This window comes from Choristoneura fumiferana, chromosome 25 (genome assembly GCF_025370935.1).
Source record: "Choristoneura fumiferana chromosome 25, NRCan_CFum_1, whole genome shotgun sequence".
Lineage (NCBI taxonomy): Eukaryota > Metazoa > Arthropoda > Insecta > Lepidoptera > Tortricidae > Choristoneura > Choristoneura fumiferana.
This window is the reverse complement of record NC_133496.1, coordinates 3,335,922-3,356,953: the sequence shown is the minus strand read 5'-3', so window position 1 is coordinate 3,356,953 and position 21,032 is coordinate 3,335,922. Positions and strand designations below refer to the sequence as shown.

At 38.3% G+C, this 21,032-nt stretch overlaps 1 protein-coding gene across 4 annotated transcripts; it reads left to right on the top strand.

Moving 5' to 3' along the window:
* The first annotated feature begins 1,733 nt into the window (after positions 1 to 1,733).
* On the top strand, positions 1,734 to 20,987 carry LOC141442176 (retinol dehydrogenase 14). Of its 4 annotated transcripts, none has more exons than XM_074107080.1 (4): positions 1,734 to 1,804; positions 15,957 to 16,139; positions 17,298 to 17,408; positions 19,215 to 20,987. In XM_074107080.1, the coding sequence occupies exons 2-4, from the start codon at positions 15,959 to 15,961 to the stop codon at positions 19,940 to 19,942; spliced, it is 1,020 nt and encodes a 339-aa protein (XP_073963181.1). In that variant the 5' UTR covers positions 1,734 to 1,804; positions 15,957 to 15,958; the 3' UTR covers positions 19,943 to 20,987. The 4 variants fall into 4 exon arrangements, with proteins under 4 accessions (XP_073963181.1, XP_073963182.1, XP_073963184.1 ...); XM_074107081.1 differs by lacking the exon at positions 1,734 to 1,804 and adding an exon at positions 13,095 to 13,239; XM_074107083.1 differs by lacking the exon at positions 1,734 to 1,804 and adding an exon at positions 14,567 to 14,700.
* Positions 20,988 to 21,032: the final 45 nt, after the last annotated feature.

The following is a 21,032-nucleotide window of genomic DNA, read 5'->3' as shown; positions in this document are numbered from 1 at the left end:
GAACTAATAAAGCATTTTTACAAAAATCGAATAACCACAGGCATAAAAAATATAATGAATATCTTGATTGTATAATATCATTGATTTCTGTGCTATACTTTTCGTATAACATGAGGACAACGAAACTCAAAATTCAACCGCCCAAATCTTGAAAAGCCTACAGCTATCTCGATATAAATTACGGCCGACGTTGCTGAAGGCATGGGGGGACAGCTGCGAGCGCTTATGTCACTATACACGTCACTACACATAATGACAGCAATATCCCCAACGAATACCTAACGCGGCCGCGCGGCCGGCCAGGAAACTTCTCTTAACCAATATTTCTATTGCTCCATTTACCTCGCCTCGCACCGCTCAGCTGTTTCCACCAGAGATGTGCCATGCGAGGATGTTTAAATGTAGCGTTTCTATTGGTTAATGAAAAACTTATCCCTCGCAACACATCCTCGCACGTGGAAACGCTGCTTAACAGAGAGTCTATTACGTAACGTTTTTGACACTCGTGATCACATTCAAATGACAGTTTTCGCTAGGTATTCAGTATTCGCATACAATGATTGTGATTGCGAGTGTTAGAAATGTTAGACAACGGCCTCAGGACCAATGTCTGATACAACAAATCGTGCATAAATATTTGATACGACTTTAAGGAGCAGCTACACCGCTGCTTTAAAAAAAAAACGACCAAGAGCATGCCGGGCACGCCCAAAATAGGGTTCCGTAGCCATTACGAAAAAAATAAGTAATATTTTTCAAAGGATTTTGTATTTTATACGGAATCTTCCAAGTTTAGGTATATTTTATACCTTAGGCTGCTATTTACTCTTAAACTACTAATAATTCTCAAGCAAACTTAGCCGTTGTAGTTTTCCTCGAAAGTTTGATATACTTACTACCATCCTGAATTTTTTCAAATTTTTTCACCCACTGGTTTAGATTTAAGAGGGGGGGGGAACGCTCGATTATAATGAAAATTTGCACTTTAAAGTTGAATATTTCGCAAACAAAATGCCTGAATCAGAAAATCGTCTTAGCTAACCCCTAATGGTTTTAAAAAACCTGTCCAACGATACCCTACACTATAGGGTTGGATGAGAAAAAAAAACACCCCCACTTTACGTCTATGGGAGGGGAGGAACCCTAAAAAAAAATATTTTTTATTTTTTATTGTACTATTTTGTCGCCATAGTTTACACATATATCCGTGCAAAATTACAGCTTTCTAGCATTGATAGTCCCTGAGCAAAGCCGCGGATGGACAGACAGACAGACATGTCGAAACTATAAGGGTTCCGTTTTTGCCATTTTGGCTCAGGAACCCTAAAAAAGTGCGATGAATACAGTCATATCATGTATAAATCCAAAGGCGCAATGTAACGTGCTATCGAATAAAACGCGAAAACCAACAACAACATGTTTCGTCATCCTTTTAATAATCACTTTAAGAGCAATTTTGGCACAATTTTATACAAAGTTAATGTGGTTTTGGAACCAACACATAAAAAGCAGCACTTATCGTCTGTGTTCCATTGACTTAAGAGCTATTTTAGAATGATCCAATCGTAAGTAAAAGAAAGCTCTTAAAGGCAGTGCCGGTAGGCCAACTTATAGAAAGTACTTCCGTTCGACCTTATTGCAATAGCTTAAGAGTCATTTTGTAATAATTTGTGGAAAAATTAAATGGACTTAAGAATTCTGATGCTGACTTGAATGGAATACCAATCAGTATGAATCAAACCGTCGTGGTGAAGGGACGTCTGTTGCAAATCATTTTACAAAAAAAGTGTTATTAAAAAAACAGGTGAGTGATATTTTTAAATGTTACTGCGACGCATATGTGCGTTTTCGATATTTGTTGTTGAACGCACATGTGCGTTTGCGGCAGACGTCAATGTCGGTATATTTTATGCTTATTTTTTACAAACTTACCTACTGAGGATAGCTAAACTACCCTTCTATCAATTTCCCAACGATGACTGATTATACAAAACGGCCTTGTTAGTTGTTTTATGTCATTAGGAAAATACAATACTTAGTATTTTATTACCTACCTAAAGCCTACCTACGACAAATTCAATTAAGTAGTCACGAAAATTTACGTCTTATTTTACCTACCTATTTGATTTGTTGTGTATGGTACACGCACAGGTAAGTAAATTATCAATACGGCCAAAAAAAATATATAATACAAACACAACCTTAATATTAAGTCATGTAGGTAAACAAATTTTGTAATTTATTGGGTCTTAGCGTTACACTGTAGTTTTTTTTATGTTTTGGCTATGCCTTTCGATTGACGCTGGCTCATGTCGATTTTTCTATAGTTAAAAAATTGCGGTGAAAAGAGTCAGTTGCTATTCCTGAAAAGAGGGAATCACAAACCCAAAGTAAAGTAAGTAGTTCTATTTCTCATAATCTTCATTCTTCGTATCACCTTTATGCTGATGACCTACAAATTTATTCCCAAGGCATGCTTGCTGACCTTCCGTCGGTTATCGAATCCATTAACCTGGATTTGACAAAGATTTTAAGATGGAGCCAACGATATGGCCTAAAGGTTAACCCGACAAAGACCCAAGTCATTATTGTTGGCAGCCTCGAAACTTATCCCAAGGGTTGACTTTGTATCTTTGCCATCTGTATTTTTCGACGGAGTTCTGATACCATTTGCCGATCAGGTAAAAAATCTGGGTGTTATCTTGGACCGCACTCTGTCATGGACTCCATATGTATGTGAGATTAGCAGGAAGGTGTTTGCTGCGATGGGATCCCTAAGACGCCTTCAGAATTTCCTTCCATTTGCTACCAAGGTTGCGCTTGCACAGACTTTACTGCACCCTATTTCGATTATGCTGACATTTGTTATCCCGATCTTTTAGAAGAGCACTTGAATAAACTTGAGCGAATTCAAAATCTGTGCATTCGGTTCATATTTGGCCTACGTAAATATGATCATGTTTCTAATTTCCGATCACAGCTCAGGTGGCTCCCCATCCGCTTTCGCCGAAACTCTCACATTCTCCATCTTCTCTACGGCATTCTCTTTAACCCTGCAACTCCTTGCTACCTCAAAGAGCGATTTAGCTATGTTACTTCTGTTCGTTGCTCTCAGAACTTCCTCCTTACTGTCCCACTTTCAAACTCTAAATTTTATGTTTATTCTTACACTGTCCAGGCCACTCGGTTGTGGAACTCCCTACCGATAGACTTGAGGCGCGCAAAGTCCTTGCCTATCTTTAGGTCTATGCTTAGGGAGCACTACCTGTCATCTTGCGTATAATGTTATAGTTAGCTTATTTATGTGTTGTTATGGTATCCATCTACCTATCTATCTGTTTAGATTTGTTGTGTATGTGTATTGTATGTGTTAGTTTTATGTATTCTTGATACAGCTCTGATCTACTGTAAATTGCACCACCTGCTAAAATGTATTCCTTATTTCTGTCCATTGTAAAGGTTGCCTGGAAGAGATCGCTCTGAAGCGATAAGGCCGCCTATTGCTTACCTTAGAAAATCTCTATGTATATACTTGTTTTCTCTGTACTGTTTACTGTATTGGTGTGCAATAAAGAGTTATTGTATTGTATTGTATTGTATTGTAAACCAATAACCTACTATTGTTAGTCTTTATTTATACTCCTTGCTTTACAAACTTAGACAGTGTCTATGTTTTTTACGTACCTTAAGTATAGTAGGTAGACACCACATCTCTGTTTAGTTGACTGCAGTTTAATTTCGTTCGAACACTTATTCAATTACATGACATGGTCACTCGTGAATAATGTTATGATTTCATAATAATATGTACACGTAATTATTTACGTGTAATAAATAATTTAAAACGCGTATTTCAATAAAAAAACCGCTTAAGATTGTTTGCCTTTTACCAAGTAAACCATTTGCCTAGAAGGCATTAAACCGCAGACATTTTGCTTTGTAGGTATAATATTTAGGCATCTTGCTTTGTACCGTAAACTGCTTCAACTTTGCCCTCTGGCCCCAACATTGCCTAATTCGATTTAGATTCGATAACTCAGCACACTTTAGGTTTTCAAACTTTTATCCCCTCGTAATAATAATTCCCGTGTAGATAAAAGTTTAAAACCTATAAGAGTGCTAAGTTATCGACTCTAAATCAAATCAGGCAATGTTGGGGCCAGAGGGCAAAGTTGAAACAGTTTACGGTAGGCAAGTTGCTCAAAATAGGATTTATTTATTCACCTTATTTTAATAAGCGTCAGCGGGACGCCAAGATAAAAAGTTCGAATGTACTTCGTAGTATGTAAATAGGCCAGCAGGGCTACTACGAAACTCGAAACTCGAAGTTCGTGTCATGCGGTCCTTTGACACTTATACTATTTAATACGAGAGCGAGAGGGACCGCACGACACGAACTTCGAGTTTCGAGTTTCGTAGTAGCCCTGTAGGCGTTTTCAACCTTTTGGTTTCAACGGCACACTAGTAAAAAATAGCCAAGTTCGAGTCGGACTGGCGCGTAGAGTACCTAGAGGGTTCCGTAAAGTATATCCATACCATAATATGCATAACATAACAGGGCAGGACAGGGGAGGCTTATTAATAGGATCTCGTTAACAGAATCGCATACACATCGGCGATCGTGGCACACCTGAAAATATACGCGGCACACTGATGTGCCGCGGGACACCGGTTGAAAACGTCTGAGATAGAGCCTGGGCGCAGCGGCAGAAAAATTAGCGTTTCGTGTTTTAACTGTCATTACATTTCTACTAACTTAGTATTCAGTGGATGGACATCACGCGTCATAATTATACATAATAACACAGACATAGTCATTACAGTTGGAGATAGCAGCCTCCGTAGAAAGTCGCTTTCTAGCGGTCAGCCCGTATAAATTGAACAAAACGAACTGAACTGAGTTCCTTAGAGCACCACCACACTCGCGCGTGTGGACCCGACTCGCATGTTCTCAGCTTCAGAAATAAATAAAGCAATATTAATTATTCGTAACATTTATTTATTTATAAATAAGTGTTATTAAGAAAAACACGTTACGTTATGTGTTGTCTATTTGTAGGTACTTAATACTATTGTTGTGTCTTGTGTTGTGAATAAATGTATTTTCTTTCGTTCTTTGAAAAACACAAAAAAAACACCAAATGGTCCCATTTCAATACGATGCACTGAGGGGCTGCTACGAAATTCGAAAATCGAAGTTTGTGTTGTGCCGTCCCGCTAACGCTCATATTATTTAGAACGAGAGTGAGAGGGAGGGTACGATACGAACTTCGATTTTTGAATGTCGTAGTAGCCCTTCAGATCTTCTGTTGCATCGTCATTTTTCCAGCGCTTTCCAGTTTGATTTTCAATGGCACATTTTGTTAACATAGTAGAAAATTCTCTTACAGTTTCCAGAGGCCGTATTGCCTAACGTTTTGACACTCGCAATCACAATCAAATGACAGTTTTTGTATGCGAAATCTGTCATTTGATTGCAATCGCGAGCATCAGAAATGTTGGGCAATAAGGCCTCAGTTAACTGGCTCCATCCATAAGTACGTCACACCAATTTTGACCCTTTTTAGCACCCCCTTCCCCCTTATCAAACGTATTGCTACGAGAATTGCAATTATTTTGTTCCCCCGTGCCGTGCCGTGGTCGTGCTCGTATGAATGTGAATACTACACGAGCTGTTATTCGTGTTGGAAATATAGGATCATAAGCATGATTGGCTTCCTTTACAGTGTCTCAAACGACTTAAGTGACATTGATTGAGTATCTGTCAAATCTTATTTTATTAATTTGGTAATTAGCTTCCGCCTCTCTTCCCTTATGGACGCTGCTCGCTACCGTACGTGTGCCTTTAGACTGGGTTGATAAACCTATTTTCATCTCTAGTATATAAGTAATATTCATTGTGTACTTTATGCTGAGACATAATCTTCTTCTTCTTCTTTGTCGGATACTCTTGGCAGAGCAGTCGTGGTCACGTAGCACCTCGAACAATTCTACGCCAGTTCTCCCTGGCTGTCGCTTCTCTAGCGCAAGTGTTGAGAGGAGTATTTGTATGCTGAGACATAATACAGCGGTGAATATAAACGTGTGGAGTTTAATTTCAATCCAATCAAGAAATCCTGTTGGCAATAACTTCCATTCATCTACTGCACCGATCCAGGCTCTAACAATTCGCAACGCGGTTTCACGCCGTTATTGCGCGAGAGTGTGGAGGTGCTAATGGTAGTCTTTCTGCTCATTATTTATAAAGATTTGCCGTTTTTGCGGTTGTATAATTTGAACGTCAATTGTTTATTGTATTTTGTCCGTTATTTTCACAAAAAAGAATGTTAATGGTTTGAGCACAGCATTAGGTTTTTACTGGAGACTCCTTTGTTGCCAGGTGGTAATATTGTAGCAGACAGAGGTAAAAAACCGCATTTCTAGATCAAGATTCAACTCAAAATTTTATTTAGACTTGATTCAATTTCTGGACTTTCAAAATTGGAATGGTGGATTATTTAGTTGATATTATCTTGTTTTAGGAGTTTGAAACTGTTTTACAAGCTTTTATCTAGCTTGCCGGCGTTGTTACATTTGTACGTATGAGTCAAACCTATGTGTTAAAAACAATTAAGTACCAAGTAGGTACATATATTGACCTCCGCAAAGTAACGCCTTATTCAATAAATGAGTAAAATCTTGCAAATAAAATTTTGACCACTTCATAGTTATCAAATTGGCATTATATTTGGTACCTACGAATATGTTTAACTGTTTTTTTTACCAAAATTATCTTCTCTATTTTGTTGCTGCTCACCGTCTGTCTATCTGAAAGTGCGGATTTAAACATGCGGGGTTTGCACAATAAAACCATGATTTAATCGCACGTGTTATACTTTCTATCACAAAAATTAACTTAAAAAGCAGATTTAGAAATTTTCTGCTAAATATTATGTTAAAGACTAGATCTACTTACCTTATTTCCTGTTTATTATTGAGTTATAACACATATACAAAATTTAAAAAAATACAACTACCTACTATCTAATCTACTTACTATTTACAAAACTTATACTAAATAGAAAATGTCTAGATATACTGCATCTGCGAAATCATTAATTATCATACTTAACTAGAATATGTTTACAAAAAAAACTAGTTATCTAGCTTTTTAGATTTCCAGGTGATTTCTTAAATTATACAAACAACTAGCTTCTGCCCGCGGCTTCGCCCGCGTGGATTCGGTTATCGCGCACTGTTCCCTCGGGAACTGTGTATTTTTCCGGGATTAAAAGTTACTATGTCACTCTGGCCCATAACCTATCTCTATGCCAAAAATCACGTCGATCCGTCGCTTCGTTTCGACGTGAAAGATGGACAAACACACACACTTTCACATTTATAATATTAGTATGGATTCTAAAGGTGGATTTCTTTCTATAGCAGTCTATATACTAAGGGCGCGTTTCAGAAAAAGTCGGAGCCCAAACAAACAAAACTTATACTTTAGGTACAACAGCCAAATAAGTGGTCTATCAATTTTTAAACAAGTTCCTATCAAATGAATATGTTGCTAAAGTCGAACTTTCAAGTTGACAGACACGTCTAATGGCATTATTGTTTTATGACATGCAAACGATTATCAACTTTAGGGTGGTAGACCACATATTTGGCTCATGGTACTAGGCAACAGATAAAAACCTAGATAGCATATACCTATTACTTAAATACTATTAAACATCCAAGACCCGAGAACAAACAATCGTATTATTCATACAAATATCTGCCCCGACCGGGAATCGAACCCGGTACCTCACGCTTCATAGTCGGGTTCTTTAACCACTTGGCAATCCGGTCGTCGACAATAAACAAACAATGAATCCTATCGGGCCAAGATGTCTTTTTAAGAAGTTATGTAACACTCATTCATCAACCTTTATTCGCGAGTACTTCGGCGGTACTTTCGCCAAGCTTTCCCTTCTTCGAATGACAAACAAACGCCTTCGAGAGACATCCGAGTAGCAAGTACCGTTGTAGCTGGTACAGTCGTATCGGCAATTATTCGTCGAATCCCACTAATATTATAAATACGAAAGTTTATAAGTCTTCATGGGACACTTTGACACTAATTGAACTAGTCCCAAACTAAGCAAAGCTTGTACTATGGATACATAGACAACGGATAAACATGCTTATATAAGGTGCTAGAAAATTAGGTGCGGATATTTTCAGAGTATGAAATTAATAACATAAGAATCAATTATACTTACACATAATTTATTTAAGTACCGTAAACTGCTTCAACTTTGCCCTCTGGCCCCAACATTGCCTGATTTGATTTAGAGTCGATAACTTAGCACTCTTATAGGTTTTAAGCTTTTATCTACACGGGAATTATTATTACGAGGGGATAAAAGTTTTAAAACCTAACGTGTGCTGTGTTATCGAATCTAAATCGAATCAGGCAAATTTTGGCCAGAGGGCAAATTTGAAGCAGTTTACGGTATTGTGTGGGTTTTTTTTTTTTGGTTTCATACAAAAATACCATTCCGTCCAAGAATAATCATCCTTGCTATTAACATTAACTGTATTTTTTTATTTAATTTAATTGAAACTAATTAACAACGATGCAAATAATCGATGCTCAAAATATCCGCATCTGATTTTCTAGCAAACTGTATAGATAAATACATACTTAAATACTTATTAAACATCCAAGACCCGAGAACAAACAAACATTCGTATTATTCATACAAATAAGTATCTGCCCCAGCTGGGAATCGAACCTGGGACCTCAAGCTTCGTAGTCAAGTTCCCCTACATACCAATTTAGTCGAAATCGTTGGAGCCGTTTCCTAGATCCCTGAAATATATATATACAAGAATTTTGCTCGTTTAAAGGTATTAGATAGATAGATGTACTAATGTTGTATTTGCACCACCTGCTAAAATCGAATCTTTACTTCAATTTACAGTAGTTAAGCTTATTTATTGCAAATGTGAGTATTTAATTATGCCATCTCTGTCTATTTTGTTAGATATACAGCGACAGAATCACAGATACTTACGGGTAATTATCACACAACAGACAGGTGAAACAGGTCGCGGTATTATACCGGGTGTGGCGTGTAATACGAGCAAATAATTAAAACATAGATCATACTCCTCAAACTGAACAACATTTGTGATTTGTGTGTGTTCTTACAGGTCAGGTCATCAACTGCATGAACACGCATATTTTGCATAAGCTTAGCTATCGTAAGGAGGGTTGAGGCAAGGAATTATTTAAGTTCATTGATATGGACCTCCGCAAAGTAACGCCTGATTCAATAAATTACTTTTAAATTTAAGTAGTTTTTTTATATTTATTACGCTTTTAAGTTTATTCGAAGAAAAAGTAAAGCAAAATGTTTGTTGTTTTTAGCGTGACAGGCGACGGCGACGTCAGTTGTGTTCTAAGATGGCGTCCATTGATAGCAGTATTTAATTTGTATGAAAAAAGGAAAATTCAGACTCCATTATTTTGAAAAATCGCTGAACTGATGTTGTTTAGTTTGACTGTTTAAATTTTTTGCTCGTATTAGAGGCCACACCCGGTATTTGATGCTTATTGAAGTAACACTTATTATTGAATAGAAGTTTTCAAAAGAATTTTATTGCTTTAGCCATAAAAAAACAATTACTGTGAGAGTGTAAATTAAATAAGCTTGGTTTATTCATTGGCACGGTCAGTTAAGGCTGCGTTTCCACCAGAGATGTGCGAGATGTGTTGCGAGGAATGTGTTTGTCATGAACCAATAATAAGTAGAACGCTTCATTTACCTATCCTCGCTCCGCTCAGGTCAAAGACTACAGTATACCGGGTGTGGCCTGTAATATGAGCAAATAACTAAAACATAGATCATACTCGTCAAACTAAACAACATTAGTTCAGCGACTTATAAATAATTATTATTTTAATTTTTATTACACTTTTAAGTTTATTCGAAGAAGCAATGTAAAGCAAAATACTTGATTTTTGTCGCGTTACAGGCGACGTCAGTTGTGTTCTAGAATGGCGTCCATTGATAGCAGTATTTAATTTGTTGGAAAAATACAGTTCCCGAGGAACAGCGCGCGACAACCGAATTAAACGGGTTCGATGCGGCGGGCAAAAGCTAGTTGGCTCATAAAAACATCGCGTGATCGCGGTGGATGCGGAAAGCACAAGACCGGTCTGAGTGGAGAGCCTTGGGGAGGCCTATGTCCAGCAGTGAACGTCTTTCGGCTAACATGATGATGATGGTAAAAAAACCACATTCCTCGCTCAAGTGTCACAGGGACGGCAAGATACAAAGTTCGAATTTTACACTTCGCAGGGTCAGCAGGGCTACTACGAAACTCAAAACTCGAAGTTCGTATCGTACCGTCCCTCTCGCTCTCGTATTAAATAGTATAAGTGTCAGAGGGACCGCACGACACGAACTTTGAGTTTCGAGTTTCGTAGTAGCACTGCTGGGGTCGCTAGAGACACCTTTTTGTTTGTCCGACACTTCTTTCCTATATATACATATTTTTTGGCCCACGGCCCCAAGGTTTCGACCGCAACTAAAGAAAAGTAAAACTTCACGAGACGACCAAATAAACGCCTTCATTAACATTTATTAACCCTCTTTCTGACGTAAGTCCAATTTTTAATTACAATTCAAGAGTCCGCAGTGCATCAAAGCATATAGTTCTCTTTCGACCGTAGTTCAAAACGTACAGTTAGTTGAATAACGGAGTCATTAAAATTGCCCAATTACTTACATAATTACGCTTAGTTAATAAGCGAGTGGATTTTTGGCTTCGTTAGTATGTAGTGCAGAAACAAGTCCGGTATCTGCAAGATTTTGTTCGTCGAATCATTCATCAAAAGTTCAAGATTCATTCGTGTTTCCTAGATAATCTGTTTATTTAAGGAAAGTATGTGAGGGGGGAGGCTCAAATACAGAGATCTCTTTCCAGGCAGGTGTTATGCCTGTGGACTCAAGTCCGAAGGAAGAGCGGCGGAAGTTATACATATACATATATACGTTCGAGTTTGGTCGGAGTTTCTAGTTAGTAGTTACATACAGTGCCGAATCAGCCAATAAGCTAATTAAGCACTGCTTAAGGCATCACATCTTGGGGGCACCATATACGGCACCAAAAAAACCATCGCCAATCCCCATATCTCTATCGTCTTTCATAAATTTTCTAAGGTTTTAATTTTCTTTTTTTTTCGATAACGGTAGTAAGGCGTTATTTTCTTTTTTTTTAATAGTCTTAATCCGGCACTGGCTTCAATATGTATATGTATGTATTTAAAAACAATTGATGGTTACGAGAAGATGTGTTCTATGATGAAAGCGCCCTTGCCGAGTAGATAAATATTTAATTCCAGTCTATTGGATTGAAATAGGCGAAATAGCTGTAGTATTTTGCCTAAAGAGGCATAGTAAAAAATTGTTTTCAACAGTAATCTAATCGCATGATATGGTGCGCGTCACCTCGTTTAAGTAAAGCTTAAACTTGTAAACTATAACTATTTGGGCTCTGTATTGCTATTCCTTAAATAAATAAATAACCAATCAATTAAGTTTTATGGAAAAGATAAGGACTTCAACTCTCATGCCGAAACATTTGACACTGCATACTAACCACGCCATGTTGGTTCTGCCTGTAGTTATGGTGACTTTCGAATGGGCTATAGTCAAGCACAACTCTATGATAGAGGTTTTAATGGAGCACACGGGACGATGGATCTACATACAATGTGAGATTTAAAACAAATACTGGGTGGTTTGGGAGACGTGAGCGCGACCAACCCTACACCCTCAGTAAGGCTGTGTTTCCTGCAGAGATGTGCGAGGATGTGTTGCGAGAAATGTGTTTTTCACGAACCAATAGAAACGCTTCATTTACCTATTCGCGAACAGCACAGCTCTATGAAGCGTTTCTATTGGTTCATGCATTCCTCGCAACACATCCTCGCACATCTCTGGTGGAAACAACCCTAATGCTATTGTCCTAAAAAATCTAATTAGTCCGACGTCAGTTACATTATCAGAAAAATTGGATATAGGCTTTGCCCGCGTGGAATTCGGTTATCTCGCGCTGTTCCCTCGGGGACTGTGCATTTTTCCGGGATAAAAAGTAGCCTATGTCACTCTCTGGCGCATAAAGTATCTTTATGCCAAAAAGCACGTCGATCCGTCGCTCCGTTTCGACGTGAAAGACGGGCAAACATACAAACACACACACTTTTGCAATTATAATATTAGTATGGAGTATGGATAGCCGGTTAATGTCCCGCGTGACGTCACCCCCACTCCCCCCACTCCCAAATTTTGACGCGGTCCATCTTTGTAATTTTTTTTCTAACTGACATGATAAATACATAGAATAATGTTTTTTACACAGGAAACTACTTAATTCAAGCAAAATTTTATACTCGTTCCCATTGTGTCGCTGTGTATTAGGCTACGTTTCATCCATAGCCATACTAATATTATAATTGCGAAAGTGTGTGTTTGTATGTTTGTCCGTCATCTCGCTCATCGTCGCTCCGTTTCGACGTGATTTTGGCATAGAGATAGTTGTTGGTCCAAGAGTGACATAGGCTACTTTTTATCCTGGAATATGCGCAGAGGGAACAGCACGCGATAACCGAATCCCGCACGCGGACGAACCGCGAGCAAAAGCTAGTCTTTGTCATATTTTGATTGCTTGACAAAAGAAGTGTCTAATAAATAATTTAACCCCTGACCAACTAAATATTTTTTTGTACCCAGGAAACTAACCCAATTTGGCTTTTCGATTCTGCCCTTTAATTGGATAAGACCTTGAACCTCCACAACTTCAACTACTTAATCAAGTCTTAAAAGTGAAGGATCGAAAATGTTTTTAAATTGTTTGTTTAATTTAGGTAATTATTATTTAAATATCTCGCATACCACCAACTTCTCATTTCCGATACTTTAGGCGCCACCGTCTTTGCCACTATAGGCAATGACATATACATTGTCGTTAGTTCTCTTTTCGCCCACTGGCGTAGAGATTTTGCCCATCGGCATTATATATAGCTGTTCGTGTCAAATGATGTAACTGTATCTATTTTTCTTTAGTCCAAGTGTTATTCTCGCAGTGCGGTCATTTAACTTAATTGATACTTAATTATTTTATTTTAAACTTAAGTCTTTCGGAATATTATAGCGCTAAGTGAAGTGTACCTTCTACTTTCTTTTGAAGTGCAAAATTGTAAGTTTTAGGTTTTTCTGAAACCTTTTTATTGTATTATGCTCTTTTTATTTACATTGTTTGATTATTGCATTGTTATATTTTAGTTGTTAGTTTATTGCATTGTTATAGGTAACCGATTTTAATGAAACTTAGCTAAGAACCACAAGAAAAAACGCTTTAATTAAAAAAAACGCCGAAATCGGTCCATCCGTTTGCGAGCTACGAGCCACACACAGACAGCCAGACAGACAGATATATTGGCGTCTAACCACAGAAACTTACAACACTTACAACACTCCTCTTTTTGCAACGGGAGTTGAGATAGGATGTGTTTATGATATTATATTTATTATATTAGTTTTCCTTGAAACTGTTAACTTGGAGGTAAACATTTGACTTCTAAGGGGTTATGGGTCATTGTCATATTTGCCATGAGCTGAGGTCGTGACTCGTGAGTCATGCGCGTATCACCCGTAGGTACATTAGATTGACAGAAGATTGACAGTTTAGAAAACCCTCCTAGTAGACAAGAGAAGTAGGTACAGCCGAAGACGCAAATACAAGAAGTAAGAAAACAAGAGCGTGTCGGACACGCCCAAAATAGGGTTCCGTAGCCATTACTAAAAAAATAAGTAATATTTTTCTAAATATTTCGTATTCTATACGGAATCTTCCAAGTTTAGGTATATTTTATACCTTAGGCTGCTATTTAAGAGTAAAACTACTAATCATTCTCAAGCAAACTTAGCCGTTATAGTTTTCCTTGAAAGTTTGGTATACTTACTACCACCCTAAATGTTTTAAAATTTTTCCAACCACCGGTTTAGATTTTAGACAGGGGGGACGCTCGATTTTAATGAAAATTTGCACTTTAAAGTTAAATATTTCGCAAAAAAATCGTCTGAGTGATCCCCTAATGGTTTTAATAGACCTATCCAACGATACCCCACACCACACTATAGGGTTGGCTGAGAAAAAAAATCACCCCCACTTTACGTCTATGGGAGGTAACCTAAAAAAAATTTTTATTTTTTATTGTGCCATTTTGTCGGCATAATTTACATAATATATATATATTATTTTTAAAAGTAGCTGAACTAATGTTGTTCAGTTTGACGAGTACAATCTAAGTTTAATTATTTGCTCGTATTACAGGCCACACCCGGTATATTTAGCTTCATCTACTTTATTAAACTACATAATTTTACAACTAATCGTTTGGTTAATGAACTACGCGGGTCAATTTCTAATTGGGACAGTGTCGAATGTTGCAATGTGACGTATTGTTTGACATCTTTGCATTGTTTGGTTTGCTGCTGTCATCATGATTACGAAGTCAGTTTTAAACTCAGTTAGCTGTTGACTGTTGATTGTTAATTACGTTTACGTTTAGTGCTTAATCCTACTACCTATAATTTATCTTTGTGTCACATTCTAAACACTGTGAAGTGTAGGTGTATACACTTTTTGCGGACAGACGTAGGTACTTAATATTCATTTGTTTTTGTTTGGTTGCATTTCCGTTGCGACGAGAATAAGTGAGGAAGAATATACATAATTAGATTTAATAATGTTTCGGCGAAAATTAATTAGCAAATTATTAGCGCCCTAACTATTTATCCCATATTTTTATTTAGGTGAAATGTTATTTTACACTGATATCATTTCCCAACTAATGATTTGATAAATTAATTATTATTATGCAAATTAAAACCTGTTTTTTTTTAAGATGTCATTTATGTTTTCGTCAAATTTATTGATTGGCATACCTTAATTAACAACAAATTGAATGGCATCCAACCTACTTTCGTAGTGGCAGTTATCCAGCAGGGCTGCTACGAAACTTCGGCAAAAGGTTGATTGCTAAGTGAAATTTGGCAAAACATATTTCGCCGAAAAGGCAGTACACCAAATATTAAAACTTAAATAGGTAAAGGTATAGATTAGGCTAAAAATAAACTTAGTACTAATATAGTGACTTCGTGTCGTAACTTCTAGTCGTGGGGATCAATCAGCCTTGCCACCCCGGGCCCTGAACGGGCTTAAGATCTCTGCCCACTACACCGTATCATACCAAAATCGTAATAGGAACGAATCAGGCACGGAATGTGCGACGCAGACTACAACATTCAATGGCATGTCAAACCCTCTCTCTAGTCTAGAAGTATATCGGCACCGTTTTTGACGCTCCGTGCATGGCACGCGACGGCGACAGATCAGATGGTTAAGAAACGTGCTAGTGGGCATAGTCTCATCATCATCATCATCAGCCTATAGCAGTCCACTGCTGGACATAGGCCTCCCCAACGAGCGCCATTGCGCCCTGTCCTCGGCTAGACGCATCCAGCTACTACCAGCAGCCTTTCGCAGATCGTCACTCCACCTTGCCGGAAGGCGTCCTACGCAGTCTCAAATCTCAGTATGTGGGCATAGTCTCATACTTTTCAATACAAAGAATATATTTCTGCTAGACACGTTGATCTTACGGTCATGATATGGTACGGTGTAATGGGTAGAGACCTTTAGTCCGTCACTGCAGGGCTACTACGAAACTCGAAACTCGAAGTTCGTGTCATGCGGTCCCTCTGACACTTATACTGTTTAACACGAGAGCGAGAGGGACGGTACGATACGAACTACGAGTTTAGAGTTTCGTAGTAGCCTTGCTGATCCGCGGCTTTTGTCGAATTGTAGAATCAAGTGACATTTCTTAAAGTCCAATATTGTTGTTCCAGACATGATCGTGGCCGAAGCCTGGAGGTCCAGCTACCTGTTCTGGGTATTCCCGGTGCTGGTGCTGCTGGTGATTCTGTCCGTGCTAGCAGTCTTCACCGTGCTGCTCGGAGTGAGGCTGTACGCGCAGTACACTTGCGGACGCTACAGAAGCAAGATCAGGATGGACGGGAAGACCGTTATAGGTTCGTGTAGCCAGATAAATCATTACCCTAGCTCCACACTGCTCGCGAAATTGAACGAGGTTAGGCAAATACGATAGTGTGGAGAGGGCAGTGGCGTAGTATAGGGGGGCCGGGGGCGGTCCGCCCCGGGCGGCAATTTTGGGAGGGAACAAAATTTCATGTTAAGTAATACTAAATAGTACATTGTGCATTAAGGGGCGTAAGAAGGGGATTACTAACGAGAGTATTAGAAGCCCGACGCCGGAAGCATTATTTTGTGCCCAAACACTTCACAGCTCGGCGAAAGACAGGCGCTAAGAAAACAACTGTATATAATATAATGGCTACCCTACCCGCCAATACAGGGGGCTACTACAAAATTCGAAAATCGAAGTTCGTCTCTGTCTCTCTCTCTCGTACTAAATAGTATTAGCAAACGATATGAACTTCGATTTTCGAATTTCGTAGTAAGTAGCCCTCCTGATTGTCACTTTTTTCGAGTCGTCTACCATATGGTCTTACGGCCAGATTGGTCTTACGGCAAAACAATTTAATATAAAGTTAAAATATAAAAATAATGACGTTTCATTAAGCGTGGCAAATTTTAATGGGGTAAAATATAGCTAAGTTTTAAAGATGTAGACCTTTGGTCTGAAATGACATACTCGTACTTACTAACTTTTAAAACTAAAGTCATAACTCCCTCGGGAGAAAAGCTATACGTAAATCCATAGTTCCCGCGGAAACAATTGAGGCCATTGTCCTCTAGTATAGGTATGGAATAACATCATTGACGAGCAAGTGTGATGAAATAATAATATATTTCACACTTTTGTCGCCCCTACGATTCGGACCAATTAGACTGAGCACGAAATTCCATTAAGTATACTGTGACAAAATTGGGGAATCCCTTTCTAAAATTAAGTTAAAACCTAAACACGAGGGCGGCAAAATTTTCATGTATATAGGATAGGTAAGGAGAGAAGAGAGAGAAGAGAGTAAGAGATTTGTACCAAATACAAATTCAAAGTCAAAATAGAAACTAACTAATGTTTTTTTTTTTTGGACGGTCGGTTGCTGTTAGCCTCAGACGGCTTTTACAGCTTACCGGGGAGAGGGCGAGCTGCCAGATGGGCCGCTCAGCAAGTGGTACTAACTAATGAAGTTTCTAATTTCCAGTGACCGGATGCACTAGCGGCATAGGTAAGGAGACTGCGCGGGCGCTGGCGCAGCGCGGGGCCCGCGTCATCATGGCGTGCAGGAACGTGGAGGCGGCTGAGAAGGTCAAAGGTAAGTGGAAAGAATAGACTGGCCAGCCAAAGCTGTCCACGCATTTTTAACAAAACTTTAATCTGGTATCAATTTTGAGACTGTCAAAATTGTCATGTGGTCATTCTAGCCCGGCTTAGATAGTTTTGATACTTCTGCTGTAAGAAATATAAAAAAAATCTTAAATTCAACCTCCTACCGAGATCCTCAAAATGGAAAATGTTATAAAGAAAAGAAAGAAAGAAAACATTTATTCGTGACATTACATGACGTGAAGTGACATGGATAAGACTAATAATAATAAAAACAGAAATAGAATAAAGATATATTATAAGATTATGTTAGAAGATATACAATCCCAATCTTGTCGAAATGGTCCAAAAATTTATACTTCTGGACTGTACGTACCTAAATGGGCACTGACAAAGGTCATAAAATTTACCAAGGGACTACTGAAGTGCATCAATCATCAACTTTCACACATTACTCTGAGACCTTACTATAATGAATGTTGATGCAGCTTGAAGTCTCGAGTATAATTTAATATCTGGAAAATTTAAATAAATATCTACTTATGTATCAACAACGTTGAATCAGTGTAGGTACAGCATAAGTGTTCTCAGCCTCATTTTTTTTATTTGCCGCGGTTTGTCTGAGACAGCTTTCGTTGGCCAGTCTAGGCACGAACTGTCCAATAGCTTGGCGTGAAATATTTACCTACCTAGGTCTCCGTAAACGGTTTCTGCCTTTTCGCAGAATGATTGTATGCCAACTGTTTCAAACCAAAAATTATCTCAGTGTTTTAACCGACTTCAAAAAAAGGAGGAGGTTATCAATTTGGTTGTATTTTTTTTAATGTTTGTTACCTCAGAACTCCGTCATTTATGAACCGATTTGAAACAATTTTTTTTCGTTCGTCTAGGAATGCTTTCAATTAGATCCCATAAGCACCAAATCAGGATGTGTGATGATTGGATCCCAAGGAAATCGAGGGAACTCTTCAAATATTGTAGGAACGCCTATGGTAATTTTGATATATTTAGGAGTAACTCGTGCATTTGCTCTTGAAAATCATCATTTGGTTATCCACTTCACCAATGATGATGATGAAGACCAAATTTGACCAATGGAGCGACTACTCAATAACAAGTACTTCATGGGTTGAATTTCAATTACTTTAACGCAGTTGCTAAGCAATTTAAGCTCATCGTAATTCATATGGTGAAATGGAACGGGTGATGAAGCACCAGGACTCCTCAATAATGAACGTATCTGCATCGGAAAAAGCAATTTTTCGTAAAAGGTGACGAGCAATTGACATTAAACTATTGTATCTTAGATCTTTTACACTAAAAAGCGTGTTTTTTTTATAACTATAAATAGAACCGACTACAAAAAACCATGAAAATAATTTTCTACCAGTCTGGAGTCGCTGCTGAGGCACCAGGACCACCCAGCAACCACGACGAGTGATTGAAGCCCAATAGACTCGTATAGTTGTAGGTGAGGTAGACGATTATAGGTCCACTTCCGAGGAGGCACCGACTTCAGACTGGTAGAAAAGCTTTTAAAGAACACGGTTAGGTTAGGTTTATTTTATGAAAGTTCCGAAAAAAATATAGTTTCAAAGAAAATCCTGAGTTGGCAAATATAACATTTGGGACACGTGAGATATAATATTTCCTACATCAAAAATATTTCGGTAATATAATTTGTTACTCTGTCAAGATTCCGGAAGGTTAGGTCATGTTAGGTTACAAAAAATTTGGTACGATCGGTAACATCAATGCTTTGCAACTTACCTGATATTACTTTCTCAATTTTCAGGTCAAATCATCGACTCCACAAACAACACCAAGGTGGAGGTGATGAAACTGGATCTTAGCTCTTTTGCTTCTGTCCGAGCTTTCGCCGAAGACATCAACAAAAATGTTGAAAAACTGGACGTCCTCATCCACAACGCTGGTTACGCAGAAACCTTCAGAAAGAACAAGTCTCAGGATGATATCGAGCTAACCATGGCCACCAATCACTACGGGCCATTCTTGCTAACGCATCTCTTGTCTGATTTACTGAAGAAAAGTGCTCCATCCAGGATCATTATCGTGGCGTCATCATTATACCGCTTGGCTACCTTCAATTTGGAGAATCCTAACCCCGTATCCACAGTTCCAGGGTATTTATACTACGCCTCAAAGGAAGCTAACATTCTTTTCACCAAGGAGCTGGCCAGGCGTTTAGAAGGCACAGGTGTCACCGCCAATTGTCTACACCCAGGCTTGATCGACTCTGGTATCTGGAGATCTGTTCCCAGGCCTCTCAGCTGGGGACTCCTGGCCATCAACAAGTGCTTCTTCAAATCCCCCCAGCAGGGTTGTCAGACGTCAGTAATGCTGGCTGTTGAACCTACTTTAGAGAAAGTGACTGGGAAGTACTTTTCGGATTGCGTTGAGAGTACAGTGTCTGCTGCGGCCTCTGATCCGCAAAGGGCTAGAAAACTGTGGGAAATCTCTGAGAAGATGGTCAAACTTGAGGAGAACGACCCACGGCTGTAAGATTTAGGGGCTGTTTCACCACCCATTGATTAATTTTATCTGACGAATAAATGTGATGCCGTCTCCATGCTATTCGAACAAAAGAAACAGACGGAATCACATTTATCCGTCAAATACTTAAATTTAATCAATGGATGGTAAAACAGAGGGTGAGAGATGTAAGATAGACAGTACATAGCTAAAGATGAAGCTACCGCACTTTCGTCCTCAGTAAAAAAAAAAATAGCAGAAAAACCAGGGCATAATATTGGTACAGTTGTTATCAGATATTTCAGAACTGCCAAGGTGATCAAAGATATCAGCATGAGTTCGGACAGAGTGCGTGTTTTTTTGACCACCTGGGTTGCTCCCAAGTATCTGATAGCGTCTGTAGGTACACTATATAAGATTTGAGGCACGTTTTTCCAATAAGCTTTGCACGGTGCTCTCTAGCATTGAAGGTAAGTATAATCTTTGTATGATAAATATTTGTGAAGCATAATTATTAGATATAAAGTGGATAAAGAATGTGATTGTTGCGACACGTAGTCATTTTATAAGATGAAAGCCAAATAGCAGAGCAGTTTAGATTTTTACAAAAAAAGTGTACATTTCGGTGTTCCCAATTGCCATTTCAAAAGTTTAATTTAATTTTAGTTTGGATTATTGTTAAAATTGATACTAGAACTAGAGTGACTTGGTCAAGTAAGTAGGTAGGTTAGGTTATTGTGTACTAAGCGAAGATACCCTGAGCCCCTGATACCCTGCACTCAAACTCGTAAATTAAGAATGATGTTTTCTTTGAGGATGGCAATTGGGTTATATTATAGGTATTTAATATTTTCAACAGCACCACGAGTAAAATTTGTCCTCTAAGTTGATCGTGAACGCTTTTGATTCTGCTTGTTTGATGGCTATTTAATTTGCTTCAGTACAAGAGTTATGTGAATTTTTAGTACAATTGCGCTGTAGCTTGTAAGAAGAGGTGCTAACTTATTTTTGTATTATTCTATTTAAATATGGACATTGTTATATATTTGAATTAAAAGTTTTGATTATATTATAAGTGTTACTTTTATTTTATGTATTTGATTTGATTTATTTGATTAGG

Bases quoted from the DNA above. Each gene is read 5' to 3' on its own strand.
- LOC141442176 (XM_074107080.1), top strand. From the start codon at position 15,959: ATGATCGTGGCCGAAGCCTGGAGGTCCAGCTACCTGTTCTGGGTATTC. The intron at 16,140-17,297 runs GTTCGTGTAGCC...TCTAATTTCCAG, and splicing joins GGACGGGAAGACCGTTATAG to TGACCGGATGCACTAGCGGC. The intron at 17,409-19,214 runs GTAAGTGGAAAG...CTCAATTTTCAG, and splicing joins GGCGGCTGAGAAGGTCAAAG to GTCAAATCATCGACTCCACA.